Source organism: Hemicordylus capensis, chromosome 1 (genome assembly GCF_027244095.1).
Source record: "Hemicordylus capensis ecotype Gifberg chromosome 1, rHemCap1.1.pri, whole genome shotgun sequence".
NCBI lineage: Eukaryota > Metazoa > Chordata > Lepidosauria > Squamata > Cordylidae > Hemicordylus > Hemicordylus capensis.
In genome coordinates, this window is record NC_069657.1 from 386,285,511 (window position 1) to 386,304,048 (window position 18,538).

Here is an 18,538-nt window from a genome sequence, read left to right on the forward strand (position 1 = left end):
TTGAGCACTGATTCAGCACAGAACCTCAAACCATGATTCGTGCACACCCCTAGATTTGAATCACTGTTCCCGCAAAGGTGTACGCACATGCACTCACAAGTTTTCTGCTCTCTGCTCAGTTAATTTTAGATCCTGCTCAGATTGAATTAGGAAGGCCCCACTCTGAATGCATGTGCGCACACAGTGCCTTGATACTGCCGCCCAGAACAAAACTCATTCCGCACAGAGATGAAACCAATTAGAGGGACCACTGAATCCACGTGTATTGAATTTTTTTTCATGTAGGTGCTATACAGATGAATGCATAAAGCTCTGGGGAAATTAGAGGTGAACAAATGCTCTCGGTGACAGTGAGAATCCTGCTTCCCCACTACACATAGCTAGTAAGGTAGTCAACTCTCTCTTTCCTTAGGAAATACTGGATTCTTTTTGTGACAAAAATGCCAAATATGACTTGCTCCTTAGAACTAATAGTTCAAGTGCTTTGCTAAAAGTTTGTTGCACATATGACATCACATAAAGCTACATGTAGTGATGACATAACTACAGCAAAGAAATCTAGTAAAATTCACAATGCCCTCTTTTTGACTGCTAGCACAAACAAGTTCATTGAAATGCATACCTTAAACACGCTGTTCAATTAAACATGTAAATAAATTTTAGGGGGAAAGGCCTATTTATTTGCCACTGATTTCAGTGGAACATGGACTACAATCCAAATTAACCTTTTAACAATTTTTTTTGGTATGAGCAAAATACATTTTATGGATCAAGACAACAGGTTACCTGATTTTACCGGCTGTTTTATCTATGGATTGTCTGATCTTCCGAGAAAACTGAAAGACTGAAGATAGCAGCAAGGTATCTCCCATAACCTGAAATATTTTGAAAAGATGACAATTCTAATATGCAATTCTGCTGATCAGAAATACAGTTTCTTACATGTATAGACAGGAATAAATTGCCAAAGCCCTGACTATGCATAAGCACACACACAGTACAAGATTTTTCTCCTTCTGCAGCTACTCTTATGCCTTATTTCAACTGAATCACAAATCCTTGTTGAACTATTTGGCTAATGTAAAACATCTATGACAATTTCCACAAGTCATAGAAGCAGGCTTCGAAAGTGAAAAAAGTAGTAAAAAGTGAAAGAGAAAGAAGTTGCTTTTGTGCCACAATATAAAATATAAAAGTAAATTTATAAAGGGGGAAAAATACACTTACCCAAAGCTGATCTTTGGTAATTACATTGCTATTTTGTTCATTTATTGTAAGTAATTCTTTTTAGGGATGTTCATGAAACTAATTTTGCATTCTGTTTCGAGCGTGAAACAAAATGCAAAACTACTTTAACATTTTGTCAATACAGCAGCCGAGCTAGCTGTTTCCATGAAACAATTCTAAACTTTTTGAGTGTTTTGGCCATATTATTATTATTAATTCGATTTCTATACCGCCCTTCCAAAAATGCCTCAGGGCGGTTTACACAGAGAGATAATAAATAAATAAGATGGCGCCCTGTCCCCAAAGGGCTCACATTCTAAAAAAAACACCACAAGGTAGACACCAGCAACCGTCACTGGAAGTACTGTGCTGGAGGTGGATAGGGCCAGTTACTCTCCCCCTGCTAAATAGAGAGAATCACCACGGTGAAAGGTGCCTCTTTGCCCAGTTAGCAGGGAACAATGTTCCATAGGGAACAATGAGGAAACTTGAAACACCCCATTGTTCCCCATGGGTAGCTCCTAGGGGCACTAAAGTGGGCTGTGTGGTAGGGCATGATGGGTGCTACCTACCACCCAATCCACAAAAGAAAAGGGAAAACAGGTGATTTTAAACCCCCCCAAAAAAACCTCCCATAGCATCCTATGGGGGTTTTGGGGAAAGGCTAAACATTTGTTTAAAATCGCCTGCTTTTTTGTGGGTGAGGTGCTAGGTAGCACCCATTATGCCCTACTACACAATCTACTTTGGTGTCCCTAGGAGCTAACCATGGGGAACAATGAGGTGTTTCAAGTTTCCCCATTGTTCCCTATGGCCGAAACAAGCTGAACTCAAAAACCACATGCACACAAAATTTGCAATGTATTTTGCAACCCTGCCTTGCAAAACATTGCAGAAACACACAGTCAATAAATAAATAAATTCTGCCCCTCCCAGCACAGAACACACATTTCAAACACAGTCCAGAAATGGCAAAAATAAAAATAAAAATAAAAATCACTGATCCAAAATCCACTGCCAACCACAGTGCCTGCACTGTAGTAACATCATTGGTACAAGTTGCTTTCTCACATGCAATGACGACTCCTTACGTCACTTCCCTACATTGCAACAGCTGCCACAACACCCTTATTTAACAGCAAGCAAAGCCATAAGCTCAACTAGAGCAATTTCAGCCACATTTTTTGACTGTGTACACCTTGTAATGAAGATTGCAGAGCAGACCAGAGCAGTGAGTGAAGCACAAGTCAATCTCAAGGACAGACATGGAGCTCATCAGAGCAATCACCAAGAAATATTACATGCTGCAACTGTCCATTTCTCACCACAACATTATCTCACAAATCAACCATACCGCAATTCAAGGAAGGCAGGCACCCACGTTCTGCCTTTGTCAATATGATTGCCTTTGTCAAGCTGAGATCCAGCAAAACCAGATATATATCAACAATAGCACAGTATATTATACTCAGTGCTGAAGAAAAAACCTCCACAAAAATCGAACCTTTCTTCCTCCTCTCCTGTCTTGATATAGCCTCTTCTTCAAGAGAGGCACAGTATAAGGGCTCTCTCTGCCTCCCAGTCCCTTTGAATACATTTTGAATTTGAAATTCCTTCCTTTTGTGTTCCCTCCCCACAGCCAATGGGGGCGAAGTTGCCCATGGCAACACTTGATTTGTATGATAACAAGCCAACCAATCAGCAAGGAGATCACAAACCAATTGGAAACCAGTGCCAGAAAACCAAAATAGTGCTCAGAATGTAGAACATTTCGATCAAAACAGTGTTGTTCTGCTCTGAGCTTGAAACAGGCCCTTTAAAAAAAACAAAAAAAGAGGGCATTCTGTTTTGAGCTCAAAACATTTGAAACGGCTTGTTTTGAGCCAATACGTTTCATGGTTGAAACGTTCTGCACATCCCTAGTTTGTCCCCTCCCCCACCCCCAAATTGTCAAATAGACATTAGATAGTGTCCATTCTATAAGTTGTTGGTGTAGCAGTGCCTGACATCCAGATTAAGGTGGCACAGTTGCATAAGAAGGGGGCCCAATTTTTGACAATCTTCCCTTCCCTCTGAAGCCCACCATGCCTCCTGAAAATATGTTCCTGAGGGTTACTCCTCTCAAGATGGTGTCACCTTAGTCTAGATGTTGGGCACTGCTGTATCAGCACAGTACTAGTCTGGATGTAGCTAGCAATAATACATCTTATTACATTTTTCCATAAAGCAGCTTTCATTTGAAATCTCATTATCAAAAGGCTTACTATAGTCAATTAGTACAAGGGTGGGAAAGTGTGAGAATATGTGTGCAAAGGCATAAAATCCTAATATCATTAGAATAATGTCAACAATTAATGAGCAAACAAGTTAAAAAACAGGTTGCTTACCTGTAACAGATAATCTGATAGCAATTCCATGACATTAATAAAAGATGGGTTCCATGCCTGCACAGACCAACTTCACGTAGAATTCGTTAGTTCCTCGAGATAGCAATAGCAATAGCACTTACATTTATATACTGCTCTATAGCTGGAAGCTCTCTAAGCGGTTTACAATGATTTAGCATATTGCCCCCCCCAACATTCTGGGTACTCATTTTACCGACCTCGGAAGGATGGAAGGCTGAGTCAACCTTGAGCCCCTGGTCAGGATCAAACTTGTAACCTTTTGGTTACAGGGTGGCAGTTTTACCACTGCGCCAGCAGATGCCTCCAACCGCCTTCTGCACGTGCCCTGCAGTACCTCATAGCGGCGGTTAGGTGTCCTCTCAGTTTCTCGATGGCCGACTGGTGGTCCATTTGCATACATGCTTTCCCTTTGTCATCATTTTTTAAAAAAAGTCTCTAGCTTGCACTCTTCAGTGGGGATGGTCGGGCGGGATTTATGAATGTCATGGAATCACTATCAGATCATCTGTTACAGGTAAGCAACCTGTTTATCTGGATAGTGATTCCATCAACATTCATAAAAGATGGGTGAATCACGAGTTTCCCAAGAGGAGGTGGGAGCTGCAAGCTATTGTAAAACTCTTTTGGGGACCACCCTACCAAATTCAGCTGCCACTGTAGAGCGAAGGTCTAAAGCATAGTGCTTGACAAACATCTGGTTTGAGGCCCAAGATGCAGCAGTGCAAATGTCTCTAAATCTGATGCCCAACAAATGAGCTGCAGACATTGCATATGCTCTGGTGGAGTGTGCCTTTGTTGAACCTGATGGGGCTAGCTTCTGCAAATCATATACCATCTTTATGACTTCCACTAGCCAGTATGACAACCTCTGTCATGATGGTTGTTGGCTCTGTTGCTGACCCTTCACACAGAGAAACAGATGTTTTGTCTTTCTAATAGCCTGTGTCCTCTTTAAGTAGAACAAGATGGCTCTGAGGATGTCCAAATAATGCATAGTATGCTCCAATGGTGAGGATGGACTTCTGAAGAAGGTAGGTAGCACTATATCACTATTTAAGTGAAAGTCCAAGATGATCTTTGGTCAGAATTCCAGATCCAAGCACATCACAACCTTATCCGGATAAAACTTAGCATAAGGCTCATCTATACGCAGGGCTAGTAACTCGCTTACTCATTTAGCAGTTGTTATGGCCACAAGGAATAATGTCTTTAACGTGACCAACTTCAGAGAAGTGGTTGCCATAGGCTCAAATGGCTTCTCCATTAATGTAGAGAACACCAGAGACAGACTCCACTTGTCTACCGGCTTCCTAACTGGTGGGTATAAATTGTTGAAACCCTTCATGAAGTGTTTGCATCTAGAGTGAGTAAAGACTGTCTTACCATCTCAATCACTATGGAGCAATGAGACTGCTGCCATATGGACCTTGATGGAGACATTTGCCAGTCCCTTGGACTTTAGGGATGTAAGGTATAGAAGCCCCTCTTTAACGTTGCGTTTCTGGATTTAAAGTGTCTGGATTCTGCATAAGAACAGAACCTTTTCCATTTGGCCAGATAGTTTCTCCTGGTTGACCTCTTCCTGTTATTATGCAAAAAATTAATAGCCTATCCTCAATAGCCTATCCTCTATGCTGCGAGATTCAGAATGGAGAGGTTCGGATGTAGTATTTGTCCGTCCCTTTAAGAAATCTGATCTGGCCACCGAAGCAGCCTCTTGTGATTCTGGCCAGAGTCTGAGTAGCTGTGGGAACCATGGCTGCCTTGGCCACCATGGTGTTATCACAATTCCCTTTGTCTTGTCCTGTAACACCCTGGCAACTACTCTGTTCAGTAGGGGATACGGAGGATATAAGTAAAATGTACTCTGCGTCCATTGAAACAGGACTGCATCACCCTTGGACTGTTCTCCCTGACCCATCCTGGAGCAGTATTATTTGCATTTCTTGTTTTGATCGGTTGCGAACAAGTCAACTGTTGGGGTTCCCCAGGTGGTGAACAACTGTTCCAGAAGTAAGGGATTCAGTTCCCATCTGTGCTGTTGGAGTACCTGACCCTTGCTCAACGCATCCAGTAGAGTGTTGTCCTGCCCTCTTATGTGGATGGCCATAATGTGAATATTCCTTGCAATGCACCAGATCCACATCTGCAGACATAGGTGGCAAAGTGGTTTCGATACAGAACTGCCTTGGTTGTTCATGTAAGCAATGGTGGTGGTATTGTCCATCTGAAGCTGGACTACCTGATTCTCAATGATGTTCTGAAACACCTGAAGGGCTTTGTAAGCTGCCAGCAGTTCCAAGAAGTTTATGTGGAGCTGTGCTTCTCGAGCAGACCGGAGTCCCTGTACCCTCTGGTGTGATAGATGGGCCCCTCAGCCTTTCATGGAGGCATCTGTCATTAGTGTTAAAGTAGGGGCCAGAAACTTGAATGGCATTCCCTCCTGGAGATTTCCAGGGCTGGTCCACCATTGTAAAGAGTCTAGCACTTTCTTTGGTATTTCCAGAAGTTTGCCCTGAGGATCTACATTGGGGTGAAATACTATAAGGTACCACAACTGTAGTTTCCTCAGCCTCAGTTTCGCATAGCGCACTGTGGATGTACATGAAGCCATCAGGCCCAGAAGCACCTATATTGTTCTGGCCTTCTGTAGAGGTGCACCCTGGAACATGGTCACCATCTCCTGAATGCGAGTGAATCTGTCCACTGGTAAGAAGGCCCTTTGGCTGTCCATGTCCAGAACTGCCCCTATGTATTGAAGGCGTTTGGTGGGCTGTAGACATCATTCCCCCCCCCCATTTTATTCAAATGCCTAATTCGTGTAACAACAAAGTCATCACCTGTACATGGGTTGTCACCTGTGCTTCTGTCTTTGCAGAGATGAGCCAATCATCCAGAAACAGGAAGATGGAGAGATCCTGTATCCGAATATAGGCTATTATTATTGCCATGACTTTTATGAATACCCTCAGGGAAGTCACCAAGCTGAAGGATAGTACATTGTATTGGAACATCTCTGTGCCTACTGTGAAGCGCAGGTACTTCCTGTGGTTTTCCTGTATGCCGATGTGAAAGTATGCATCCTTCAAATTCAGCGTTGCAATCCAACCCTCTTCGTGTAGAAAAGGCAGGAGTGTTTACGGCATTATCATGCAGAACTTCTGTACCTCAACATACAGGTTTAACCAATGGAGGTCCATAATTGGGCGGATCCCTCTATCTTGCTTGGGTATCTGAAAATATCTTGAGTAGAAGCTCGTTTGACTGTGAGCCCACTGCACAGGTGAGATTGCCTGCTTCTCCAACAAAACTTTGACCTCCTCCCTCAGAGTCATTTCTGCGGTGTATTTTATCCCCGCAAACTCTGGTAGAGTCTTGAATTCTATCACATATCCCGTTGTGACAATCCGCAAGACCCAGCGGTCCAATATTATGTGGTGTTACGCTTGGGCATGGCTTGCCAGTTTGATGGTAATTCTGGCTCATGTCAAGGTGATGTTGTTCCTTGAGCTGATGGTTGGAATTGTCATTTTGTGTGGGCTCTGAGTTTTATCAAAGATGCTGTTTGGCCTGCTGTGCGGCCTTGTTTCGGTTTTGTTGATCAGGCCTATTCCTTGGTGTGTAAGACATTCGATTGAAGCGGTTGTAAGGCTTCCTGTATTCCTTACAGTTATTACACCTGTAGACATTCTGCCTTCTCTGGAAGGGCTTGTATCTGTTTCCTGTGTATCTCTGAGACATAAACAACCTGGCAGTGTTTTTTGATTTCTTCCATTGTTCCATGGTGTTGTCTGTCTCTTCTGAAAATAGACCCTTTCTGTCAAAATGCAGTGTCTCTATCCAATCACGCATTTCCTGCTGCAGCGTGGCTGATCGTAACCACGTGTGTCGTCTCAGCATAATAGCAGATGTTATAGTGTGTGACTCAGATTCAGCTAAATGTTTAGTGTTAGCCAACTGTTGGCACATTGCAGTAGTAGTTCTAGTGAAAGTGCCCTCAAATCTCTTCTGAAATTCCACTGGTGTTAGAGTAGCACGCTCTTCAAATAGCTTCTCCCATAACCAACGTGTAAACATAGAGAGGCAAGCAATATAATTAGCAATCTTGATAGAGATGCACGAAGTAGAGTATGTCCTTCTGCCCAGGACGTCTAATTTTTGTCCTTGTCTATCTGCTGGGGTAGTATGGCACCTTCCAGACTTGGCTGATGAGGCACAATCTATGACAAGTGAATTTGGCTCTGGATGCTTCATAAGGTATTCATTATCCTGTTCTTGAATCCTGTACAGAGTTCCTAGATGTTTAGAAGTTGGTGTGGATGTCTGAATTACTTCCCACATGGATTTTGCAGCCTTGGTAATAACTGGAAGCATGGTTAAGTATACCGGTTGTATGCCAGTTTTCTTCATAAAATTATACACTGGATCATCCAGGTCAGTAGTCTTCTGGCTCAGGTCCAGGTCCAGGCCCAGGCCCTCCACCATCTTGGCAATTTGTTGGTGGCAAGTCTTCATTTATTCAGTAGGCGAAATGGACAGAGATGCAGAAACATCCTGGCTGGGTTCAGGGATATGTTCCTCTGAACCCTCCTTGGAGGAATCTGCAGCATAACTCCCTTTGTCAGAGGAGTCTGAGCCGTTAGCAGGAGGTAGGTTGGGAACTCCACTGACACTGTCTCTCTTTGATGCAGGGAGATCCCTACTATCCTCTCTTCTCCCATCATTTTTTTGACTCGTCTGGGTAGCAGAATGTTGTAGTGATTGAGCAGATTGAGCCAGGGGTGGAAAACTTGCCTGGATGGATACAATTTTTATTTGAGTCTTATGTTGCTGTGGAAGTACTGTTTGCACCAATGTACTTTTGACAAGTTGTCTAACTGGAGCAACCTGGGTTGGCAGGTGAGATGACTGATGTCTCTGCAACTACCATTCTTTAAATAAGGAGTATTCTACTGGGGACAAAGCAATGGCAGTGTCTCTCTAGCCTCTGTAGGGAAATAGCCCTGGAGTCTTACAGGAGCTGACATTCGATATTGATGGAGTTTTTGGTATTGAGACTCACTGGTCAGCTTCTTCCTCCTCTTCATTGAGTCCACGAGACAGGAAATCTCGGAATGTCGATGTCGAAGGGGTTGTTTGTCCTGATTGCAAGAGTTAAGCAAGATCTGGATCTGGTTCTTGACCAGCTTCAACATTGTTCCTGGTATCAAGTTCAGTGTCGATGTGGTTGATGTTGAATTCTCAATCAATGCTGAGGGCAGTTTCTGACAGTTCAGCTAGCTCTGAAGCCTGAACCTTTCTTTTTCCATCACTTGATTACAGTATAGGTCCTAACGTCGAGGCTATCAGCATCAAGGTAGAGGCCAACGGAGATCATTCACGGTGTTGATGCTTGCCCTAGTGGCCACTTGGCTTCAACATCGAGATCGCTGGCAAAGAGCATGGTGTGGATGGCGACTGCTGTGGAGTTGATGCCGGCGAAAGCGATATTGCCCGATGCTGAGGTTTTTCGGTCTGCAAGCCTGTGGGTGAGGGGGTAGCCTCGTGACCACAGTGTTTCTTTTTATGAGACTTGTGTTTTTTGGTTGGGGGAGCTTCGAATGGAGGCTTGCCCTTCCGTTTTGGACTAGACTGCATGGCAACTGGTCTCTTCAAAGGAGTATCATACTTAGAGGTCACAGTAGCTGACCTCAACACCGAGAGTTCCAACTGCGTTAGAACAGCAGTTCCCAGTGCGGTCTTCGAGGTGGAACTCAAAGTGCATCTTCCATTAAAGCCACTTTAAGATGCGCAGCCCTGTTTTTTAATGTCTGCTTAGAAAAGCTGGAGCAAATCATGCAAGACACTGCACTATGGCCCTCCCCTAGGCACAACAAGCAGAGTTGGTGCCTGTCCGTCGAGGGGAGTTGCCCCTTACAGTTTTCACACCTCTTAAATGTGGTCTTCTCCCTATATTTTTCACTCATGGGACATATGTAAAATGAGGGGGGTTACACAGCAGGGTAATCAGAGACAGTCCAGGGTCAAGCCTGAAATTCTTGCAGTTACCAGAACAAAAACAATTAAACTCCCTGTTTGTCATTACCATTCCAAAGTCAAAGTCCGTAGTATAGATAAAATCTTTCTTTCTTTCTTTCTTTCTTTCTTTCTTTCTTTCTTTCTTAGGGGGAAAGCAAAGAGTAGTCAATCTGATCTGATTTCAAGCCATTTAAGAAGTATAAGGTAAGATAAAATATAAAAGTTTGTTTCTGAGGAGTGGGAAAGATCCAAAGATGCGATCGCTAAGGTGGTCAGAAAGAAACTGAGAGAAAGGTGCCTAACCGCCGCTATGAGGTACTGCAGGGCACATGCAGAAGGCGGTTGGAGGCGTCTCGAGGAGCTAACAAATTCTACCCGAAGTTGGTCTGTGCAGGCGCAGAACCCATCTTTTATTAATGGCGATGGAATCACTATCCAGATCACCTGAATCCTAAGTACCACAAAAAGAAGTTTTTCTGAAGGGATGTTTTCCCTTATTTTCTGAGGTGTGAATTCTCATTCAATGATAGCAGATGAGATTTTTTTCAATTAAAGTACTCTCATGACCTCACTTTCACTTTTTCACACTCTCATTTACTATGAATATCAATCTAGCACACTGCACCTTATCAAGAAAAACCTCAGAAATTCACCAAAATCCAGCCCTCTGCCCAATCACTCTGAAATTGGGGACGGGTGGTAGCCTCCACCCATTAGGCACCATCTACCATCCCACCCCACTCTTTTGGGGCAGATCCACTTTCTGCCCCCAATCTGCCCCAAAGACACCAAAACTTCAAAAATTCCCAAAAAATCAGCCCTCTGCCCAATCCCCCTGAAATTGGGGTGGTAGCCTCCACCCATTAGGCACTACCACCCCACCCCACCCTTTTGGGGCAGATACACTTTATGCCCCCAAACTGCCCCAAAGACACAAAAACTTCAAAAATTCCCCAAAAATCAGCCCTTTGTCCAATCCCCCTTAAATTGGGGTGGTAGCCTCCACCCATTAGGCACTACCACCCCACCCCACTATTCTGCCCCAGGCCCCACTTTCTGCCCCAAAGACATGAAAACTTCAGAAATTTCCCAAAAATCAGCCCTTTGCCCTATCCCCCTGAAATTGGGGTGGTAGCCTGTACCCATTAGGCACTACCACCCCACCCCACTCTTTCTGCCCAGATCCCATTCTATGCCCCCGAACTGCCCCAAAGTCACTAAAACTTCAAAAAATCCCCCAAAATTGGTCATGAGCCGAATCACCCGAATTTTTCGGCCCCGAAATTCGGGTGATTCGGCTCGGCCCCGAAAAATATCAGGGGACATCGAGGGTGATTCGGTTCGGCCCTGAATCACCCGAAATTGCTCATTTTGGGCACAGATTGATCTGTGCCCGAAATTTTTTGCACATCCCTACTTAAATGGTCTGTGAACCTAAGGATTAGAACGATGCTGAATACTATAAAAAGGCAACCACTGGAAAAGGTCTGGGCAGATGGAAATATGCAGCTACAAACAACTACATGCATTACAAATGCACATGAGACCAGCTGAAGTGTAGCTTTTTTGTTCAAAATAAAGCCAAAGCTTAAAGATCACTCCTAAATCCAGTAAGTGGATAAAAGGATCCACAGGAACAGTGGAGGAGTTCAGAACACACATGAGCATATTATACATCTGTGAACAGAAACAATAGTGGACAATGGACTTAATTATTTGAAGCGCAAGCAGAAGGAAGCTCATGGAAGATAATGTTGTCCCTTGTTCTCCATTGCAGTTCTATGTACCCCACCCGCTGATGATGTTGTTCCTGAAGGCTGGAGGACCCTTCCAGAACAGTAATTAATTAGCATGGTGGGGGGAGGCTAGTCAAACATCAGGCAGAGGCACCTTCTGTGAGAGGAGTACCCTCTGCATTATTAGTTGACAAACCCTGCTTCTAGCTTGTAAGAAGCATTCTATCTATGGAAGAAGAAACATCGAGAATTGCTAGGATCCAGAATGCAGTTATCACATCCCATGCTTGTCCTTGCAGTGAAAGAGACAGTTCAGCCTTAAGTAATTTGGTTACGGAATGGGAGACAGGTAAGTTATCAGTTCTATGGGTCTCAGTCTCACATCTCTGTAAAGCAAAATGTATTTCTAGAATAGTGGGTACTTACTTCATCCCTACTCCAGGTTCGTCGACGTGTTATTGTGGGGGGCTCAGGCATGTCTACTGGTGGTGGTTTCGGTTCATTAGGCCGACCGTTCCCATCGGGTGTTTTTGCATTTACTACCGGAGGAATCTTCCTGAAGTTTAGACTTTCATCAAATACACGGTCAACTAGCTGAAAGAATAAATAAATATATAAATAAATAGAGAGAATATTTCATTTGATAAAATCAACTGGAGACATATTTAGAGGCCCATCAGTTCAGATGTTCTCTACTAAAACACAGAAGAAATAAAATCCATAGTTGGAATATTCCACTTTCCTGTATATTTTAAAAGTGTTCTATTACCAAAGGGCCACTAATAATTTTAGTTTTGATGTTACAGAAATAAATGTTTAGTTAAGAACAGGACACAGTTACGTACAGTACTATGTAAATATTCTAAAATGTATGTTAATTCTGAACAGGAGAAAAAGGGGATTCATTTATTTAGTAAATGATGTAAGTCAACATTACCTAACTCAGAGAAAATGCATATTTACATTAGAAGAGTCTTAGTATGGCTAGGAGACAATAAAAAAAGAAACCAGCATGAACACAATAAAACCACATGGCAAATACAATGTATGTCTTTTTCAGCTGATACTCACAAAATGTTACTGTTACTCACAAAAATGTACACAGGACATAATGTTATGAACCACGTTTTATGTACAAGAAGTTAAATAAATCAAGATGGACAATACAAAAGACAAAGAGAAAATATCCAGGTTTGGCAACGTATTTAGTGTGATAGGGCTGTTTTTACCAGTTCAAGTCCATGGTTTTTGTGCTCCAGACCTAACCACCCCATTTCTAGAGAAAAATTGAATCACTGGGGTTGGTATTAAAATAAATTCAAAGGAGAATACTAAATGTATATACATTAAAAGTTAATTTCTAGAGCCCATTTAGTGTTTCAACTTTTTAAATGCTCAATAGTTGGAAGGACATGAGAACCATAAAACAAAATCCTGTATTTCCAATGTCTGTTGTTCAAGTGCTGGAATATATAAGTTTCATATCGATGAACTCGACATAAATCTAGATTATTCCTCTTTGCTGCCACTGGCAGTGCATCATCAGAACTCGATTTTAAGAACTGGTTCAGGCAGTCTTAACTACTACTAGCACATTCTGTGCAAATAACACCTCACAGGGAGTGGTCTACTCTGGTCCTACTGGTTAGGAGTGATCTACTCTTGTGTAAATGTGGATAAAGATAGTCAATCAAAGTCATTCAATTTTTATTACAGTCACAGACCAGTGAGATCACAGTACAATAGCCAATAATCATTATGGAATTCAATCAAAGTCCTAGAGGCAGCTTCTGTGAGTGCGGTTTTCTATATTTGCAGCACTGCCTGCTATTGGAAGCTACCCTAGGGCTTCCATGAGTATCATTATCAGACAGTACACTGCTCACCAGAGTAGATCACTCACACGAGCAGTTCTGTGCCAGTGGCCCCACTATAAGACCTGAATTCTTCATCAAACTGCTTTTAGAGGAATTATTTATTCACTGAATTTGGTAAAAAATATTTCCATGTATCTTGTTCCTATTCATTTCTCTCTCTGAATTTCTCCATCCCAGATTTTGACAAGTTAATTAACTTTCTCAAATCCATTGCTGTAAATGCACAGGAAGTTGGATTATGGATAGATTCATAATATTATTTTTGACTTTTTGCCATCACATTATGCTATGGTGGGCATCCATGCGGGACCTTGTCTTGTGATTCTACATATATCTGACTACCCCAAAATCATGTAGCCGACAATACCAAATGGTTGTGTGAATCTGTTCTGTTTTTCGTCATGTTTCCTGTTGGAAGCAAGACATCACTTATGAGAATATCTCTAAATTGTTGAAATGAACTCAAAAACTCAAGACGCTAATTTTTTTAATTTTAAGCAGCCAAGGCAACATACAGATGCAGGTTAGGTTTGGGTTGATGCTGTTCTTAATTTCCTATTTAGGATAAACACGGGCAACTTTACTTAAGAACTGTTACTAAATTGTTAAATGTCCCCCCTCTTTTCCTGGTTACTATTGCCCTGTCCCTAAAGTTATGTTTTGCCAGGAAACTGCCAATCCTAAGAACAAAAACAATTAAGAAACACAAACAATATAGTTAAAAGGCAAAAGGGTTTACTTAGTTAATGTGAAATACTGAAAAGTTTGTGATAGGGGTTAGAACACAGAAGCTTGCATACAGAAGCAGCATAATGGAGAAAGTAAAACACTGAATTGCAGCATGAACCTGTCCTAATTTAGCTTCATTGTTTATAATACACTAGGGAGGGGAACTCAGAACCAGCAAGTACATTTACAAGCCAAGATTGATAAATTTCAAGAGTTCTAGGAGCACTAACAATGCATAATACTACAAATCATACATAAACTTTAACATTTGTATAAAACACATCTCTACAAACTTCTCTTCACTAGGGAGAACTTAGATACTACTCGATAACATCTGAGGCTTTGGACAAAGCAACAAACAAAACGTATTGTGTTCAACATAAAAAAAAAAAGAATACTGATAGAGTGTTCATATTTCAACTGTCTTTGTATTGCCCACAATAAGAAATGTGTTCATAGACTAATGGGTTTAAATAAATAAATAAATAAATAAATAATGTGATCTTGAAATCAAAGGAAGAGAATGCCGAGATCCATGCAAACAAGAGTGGAAATAATTAAAATATGTCAAAGAGGTAAAGCAAAAGAAATAAAGAAAAGGAAGAACCTTATGCATTTCTCCATGAAGATCTCCTACCTCTTCTCTAGTGTCTATGGCAGAGCCAGGGGTGGTGGCAGCAGTGCTTACTGTGGTACTAGGAGCAGTGCCTGATGAAGTCACCGAATCTATCTCTCCCGCTACATCATTGATTTCCCGTGCGATGAGAGCCAGGTCCTGACTGATCCTGTTAATAATGAACAGAGTATTATCTTCCAGACATAATTTCTCTCAACCAATCAACCTCAGCAATACATTGTTGGCTCCCTGCAAGCTGAGACATGCTACAGCTCTCATTACTTTCTTCTAACAGTAACTATCCCAGAGACTGCAGTCTAAAATACATTCACACTGATTGCTCTGGCAGTTATAAGAACAGCAGCCAATTGCCTTCACTGTACGAGTCCTCTTATTATACTTCTGAGACAACTATATAAAGATGCATTCATATTTTAAATAGCTAAAATTCACCCTTAGATAGCATCCCTGTGTTCCCCTCAGCACAACAATTCTCCTTGAATCAAGTTTTCCTTTCAATTTCCTGTGCCCATAATACATTTGTTAATCTCTCCGTCTACTCCCATCTTCCCCTTCATTATTCTAAACTCGGTGGCTAACATCCAAACTAACATTGTGTTGATGCGCCATGGCTTTCGGTTGTAGTTTGCAATTTTTAAGTGATTAACTCATCCCTCTGGAGTTGCCTGTGCTTTCCAAAAATATGTTCTTGAAGACTGGGTGACGCCTAACTGAGCAAAGAGTCACCTTTTATAGTGGCGATGCTCTTACATAGCAGGGGAAGAGCAACTGGCCCCTTATCCAGTCCAAGCACAACATCCCTTCAGTGGCTGTTGCTGGTGTCTACACTGTATTTCTTTTTAGACTGTGGGCCTTGTGGGGGCAAGGAACCATTTTATTATTTATTTTTCTATGTAAACCATTCTGAGAACTGTGGAAAAGCAGTTCTCAGAAATATTAGTAGTAGAAGACCCACAATGAGATATTTAAAGGGAGCATAAGCAGCTGCAGAGGGAAAGGGGGAGATTGCCAAAAACTATATGGCCCCCACCCCAGCTCTAGGTGGCCAGATTTGGCTTTTAAAAAGCCAAATTCTGGCTTACGGACCATTTGACCCACGAGTATACCCCTTAGGTTCTGGCAACCTTGCCCCAGCTCGCAAGATGGAAAACCTGGCATGTTAGTGCAGTGTTAATCTGGATGGCAGCTGATTATTTCCCCTTAGCTACAAATTGTGCACTCACAAAGAAGATAAATATACTTAATTTGCTTGATACTTTGTATGAAGAATTTGGGATTTTTTAGAAACAGAAAGTGAACATTTTAGAAGTAAACAAAATCTTACTACAAAGATTTGTTTTTGTTGAGATGGCTGTGCATACAATTGGGTGGATCCTAATAACTGACAGTGGAATTTTACTCTCAGAGTGGGACTTTTCCACCAACTCCTTCCTGTTATAGCACCCTGTGGCCCCAGAAAAGCTGGCCCTGGAATTGGTGTGGCACATGGCAGTAGCGGGACAGGACCATAGTTTGAGGGAAAATCCGAGATTCTCCTTGTGGAAGTGGATGTGCTTGCTGTTCATGTAAAGGCCTTTGAATTCTAGGGCAAAACATTGCTCTAGAATTAGTATAACATTTATAGTGATGAATAGAAAGCAGATTTGTAAAATCTTTTCTGTACTGTACTGGAATAGAGAACAGCAGTGTACTGTTAACAACTACAAAGATATTTAAATCAAATAACTTCTTTATAATCCTAGACAACAGAGTCCAAAAACACAAATATGAGATGGAATATTCTTACATTCTGGAAAGCTGCCATATCTCACTTCCTAATCAACTTCTAATACCAAAACACATTCATATTACCTACTATATTTCATGTTTGGGAGACACCATCAGCTAATATTACAGATTAACTTTGGTTATCAAGGAACCTATCTTCTCTAATTTTAGAGGAATATAGGACAGCAAATGTTTTAATATGAGAAAAACTCATATGAACCACTCAATTTTGTGCTGGTCTTGAACAGAGACCACACACACACACACACACACACACACACAGCCCACTCCAGTTAGCTGTATTCTTCTTACAATACTCAGATGATACTTTTACATGCAATGGTATCAGGAATGGGTCTTGGGCTCGTCTTCCCTTGCCTTCCCCCTCCGCTGCATCCTAGATCCCATTTATTTTCACCTGGAATGTTCAGACACATTCCTCCAATTTAGACATATTTCTCAATGTGTCTTAAGGAAGAGAAAAATCTGTATCTTGTTCTTGATTACTATTACGACAACAAATATTTATATACAGCTTTTCAGCAAAAGTATTCAAAGTGGTTTACATAGAATAACAAATCAATAAAATGGTTGCTGGCCTGTCCAGGGGCATAGCTAGCGGAGAGGGGGCCCGTGTTCATCCCTCTCTGTGGCGTCCCCCCAGAGTGAGGGAGATAATGAAAAAAATAGGGAGGAGTGGAGCTGGAGGGCCCTCAGGAGCTGGGGGCCCGTGTTCTTTGAACCCTTTTGCTCAATTATAGCTACACCCCTGGGCCTGTCCCAGAAGGGCTCACAATTTTAGGGGTAAAAAAGTAGACACAGCAATAGCCACTGAAGTGAAGCTGTGCGAGTCAGACAGTTGTTCCCCTGCTGCTAAGAGAAGCACTTCTTACAAATGTGTCTTTTTGCTCCATTAGCAGGTGATAAGGTTAATATTTCCTGATCTCACTAAATGTAAAGTGGAGAAGCATGATCTGAACAGGCCTTTTGTCTGAAATTTTGCTGGTGCCATGCTGTGATGAAAGAGACGATAGCCAAGAAAAATTATATGGCGTATTCATTTTGTTACAAGTTATACCCAAATCACACAGTGCAGTGACAGAACTCCAAATCTTCTCTTCCTTCCTTAAAGCATCCTTAGCAGAGTCCATATTTAAGCAGAATGATCTTACTTTTGCTTCTACCAGTAGGTTCTTCATCTACCTTACCCTTGCCGTATTCCTATATTCCTTTAAGGAATCTATCTCTTTATTAACCTTTGATGACATGAACTAAATGTTAAATAGTAGTTGTGATTATATGCCATTTACATATTTATAACAGCTACTATTACAATTAGAAGTCTACCATCTTTATGCAGGAAACACAATAATAAAATCATTTCTGTCCCAGAAAGTATTAATAAAGTTAATATTTTTGTATTAGAGAACATAATTCTGGCAGTCTTTCTCTCTCTCTCTCAACATAATTATATTACTAAACACATTTTATGATAGGTCAAATATTTAACTAATATATATTTTCCTAAGAACATTCCTTGAAAGCCAACCTTGCGATTTCTTCTCGATGAGCAGTCCAGTCACGAATGTAGTCTTCCTGTTCTTTTATCCTATGCTTGAAGACATTGCTAGTTTGCGTTGGTGTTCCAGTGCTCTGCAATCGAGTAGTTTTCAGGGCTGGAGAAGTACGTAGACGGGCATGTTTAGGAGAATTACGGTTTGATCCAAATTCATCTTCTGAGGTGGAAGCATAATCTGTAGGAAAGCGCCTCCATCTTGAATTTACTAAATTAGTTTAATTATTAAAAAAGAATTATTTTATCTTTTGCAAGAAACAACATTATGATTTTAGAAACATCATGAAAACACACCAGTTGCTCAATTCCAAACCCAAAATACCTCTTAAAAGTGTTTGCTTACTACAGCTTAAAAAGAAAGCTACTGTTAACTGTGTTAAATAATAAATACTAATTTACAAAATATGAAAAGAGTGCTCTTTGTACAATGGTGAATTAATAAGACAGGAATGCTTTACAGAGTCCTATCGAGAACAAGATACATAGAAAAAGGGCCCAATTCATTGTCATTTTCCTATACAGTGAGTCTGTACTTTTTCTGCAAATTTTTCTCATTGTGAAAA

The 18,538-nt window shown here is 41.4% G+C and overlaps 1 protein-coding gene across 11 annotated transcripts in view; it reads right to left on the bottom strand.

Moving 5' to 3' along the window:
* The window catches only part of CEP170 (centrosomal protein 170), a 141,304-nt gene that overhangs the window by 9,303 nt on the left and 113,463 nt on the right, over positions 1–18,538 (bottom strand). For 6 of the 11 annotated variants that reach the window (XM_053301571.1, XM_053301634.1, XM_053301564.1 and 3 more), the window contains 4 exons: positions 17,949–18,183; positions 14,603–14,780; positions 11,816–11,983; positions 787–875 (listed from right to left, as the gene is read on the bottom strand). In XM_053301571.1, coding sequence (XP_053157546.1) covers positions 787–875; positions 11,816–11,983; positions 14,603–14,780; positions 17,949–18,183 — 670 coding nt within the window. The remainder of the gene's footprint in view (positions 1–786; positions 876–11,815; positions 11,984–14,602; positions 14,781–17,948; positions 18,184–18,538) is intronic. The other 5 variants (XM_053301627.1, XM_053301645.1, XM_053301592.1 and 2 more) reach the window with 3 other exon arrangements.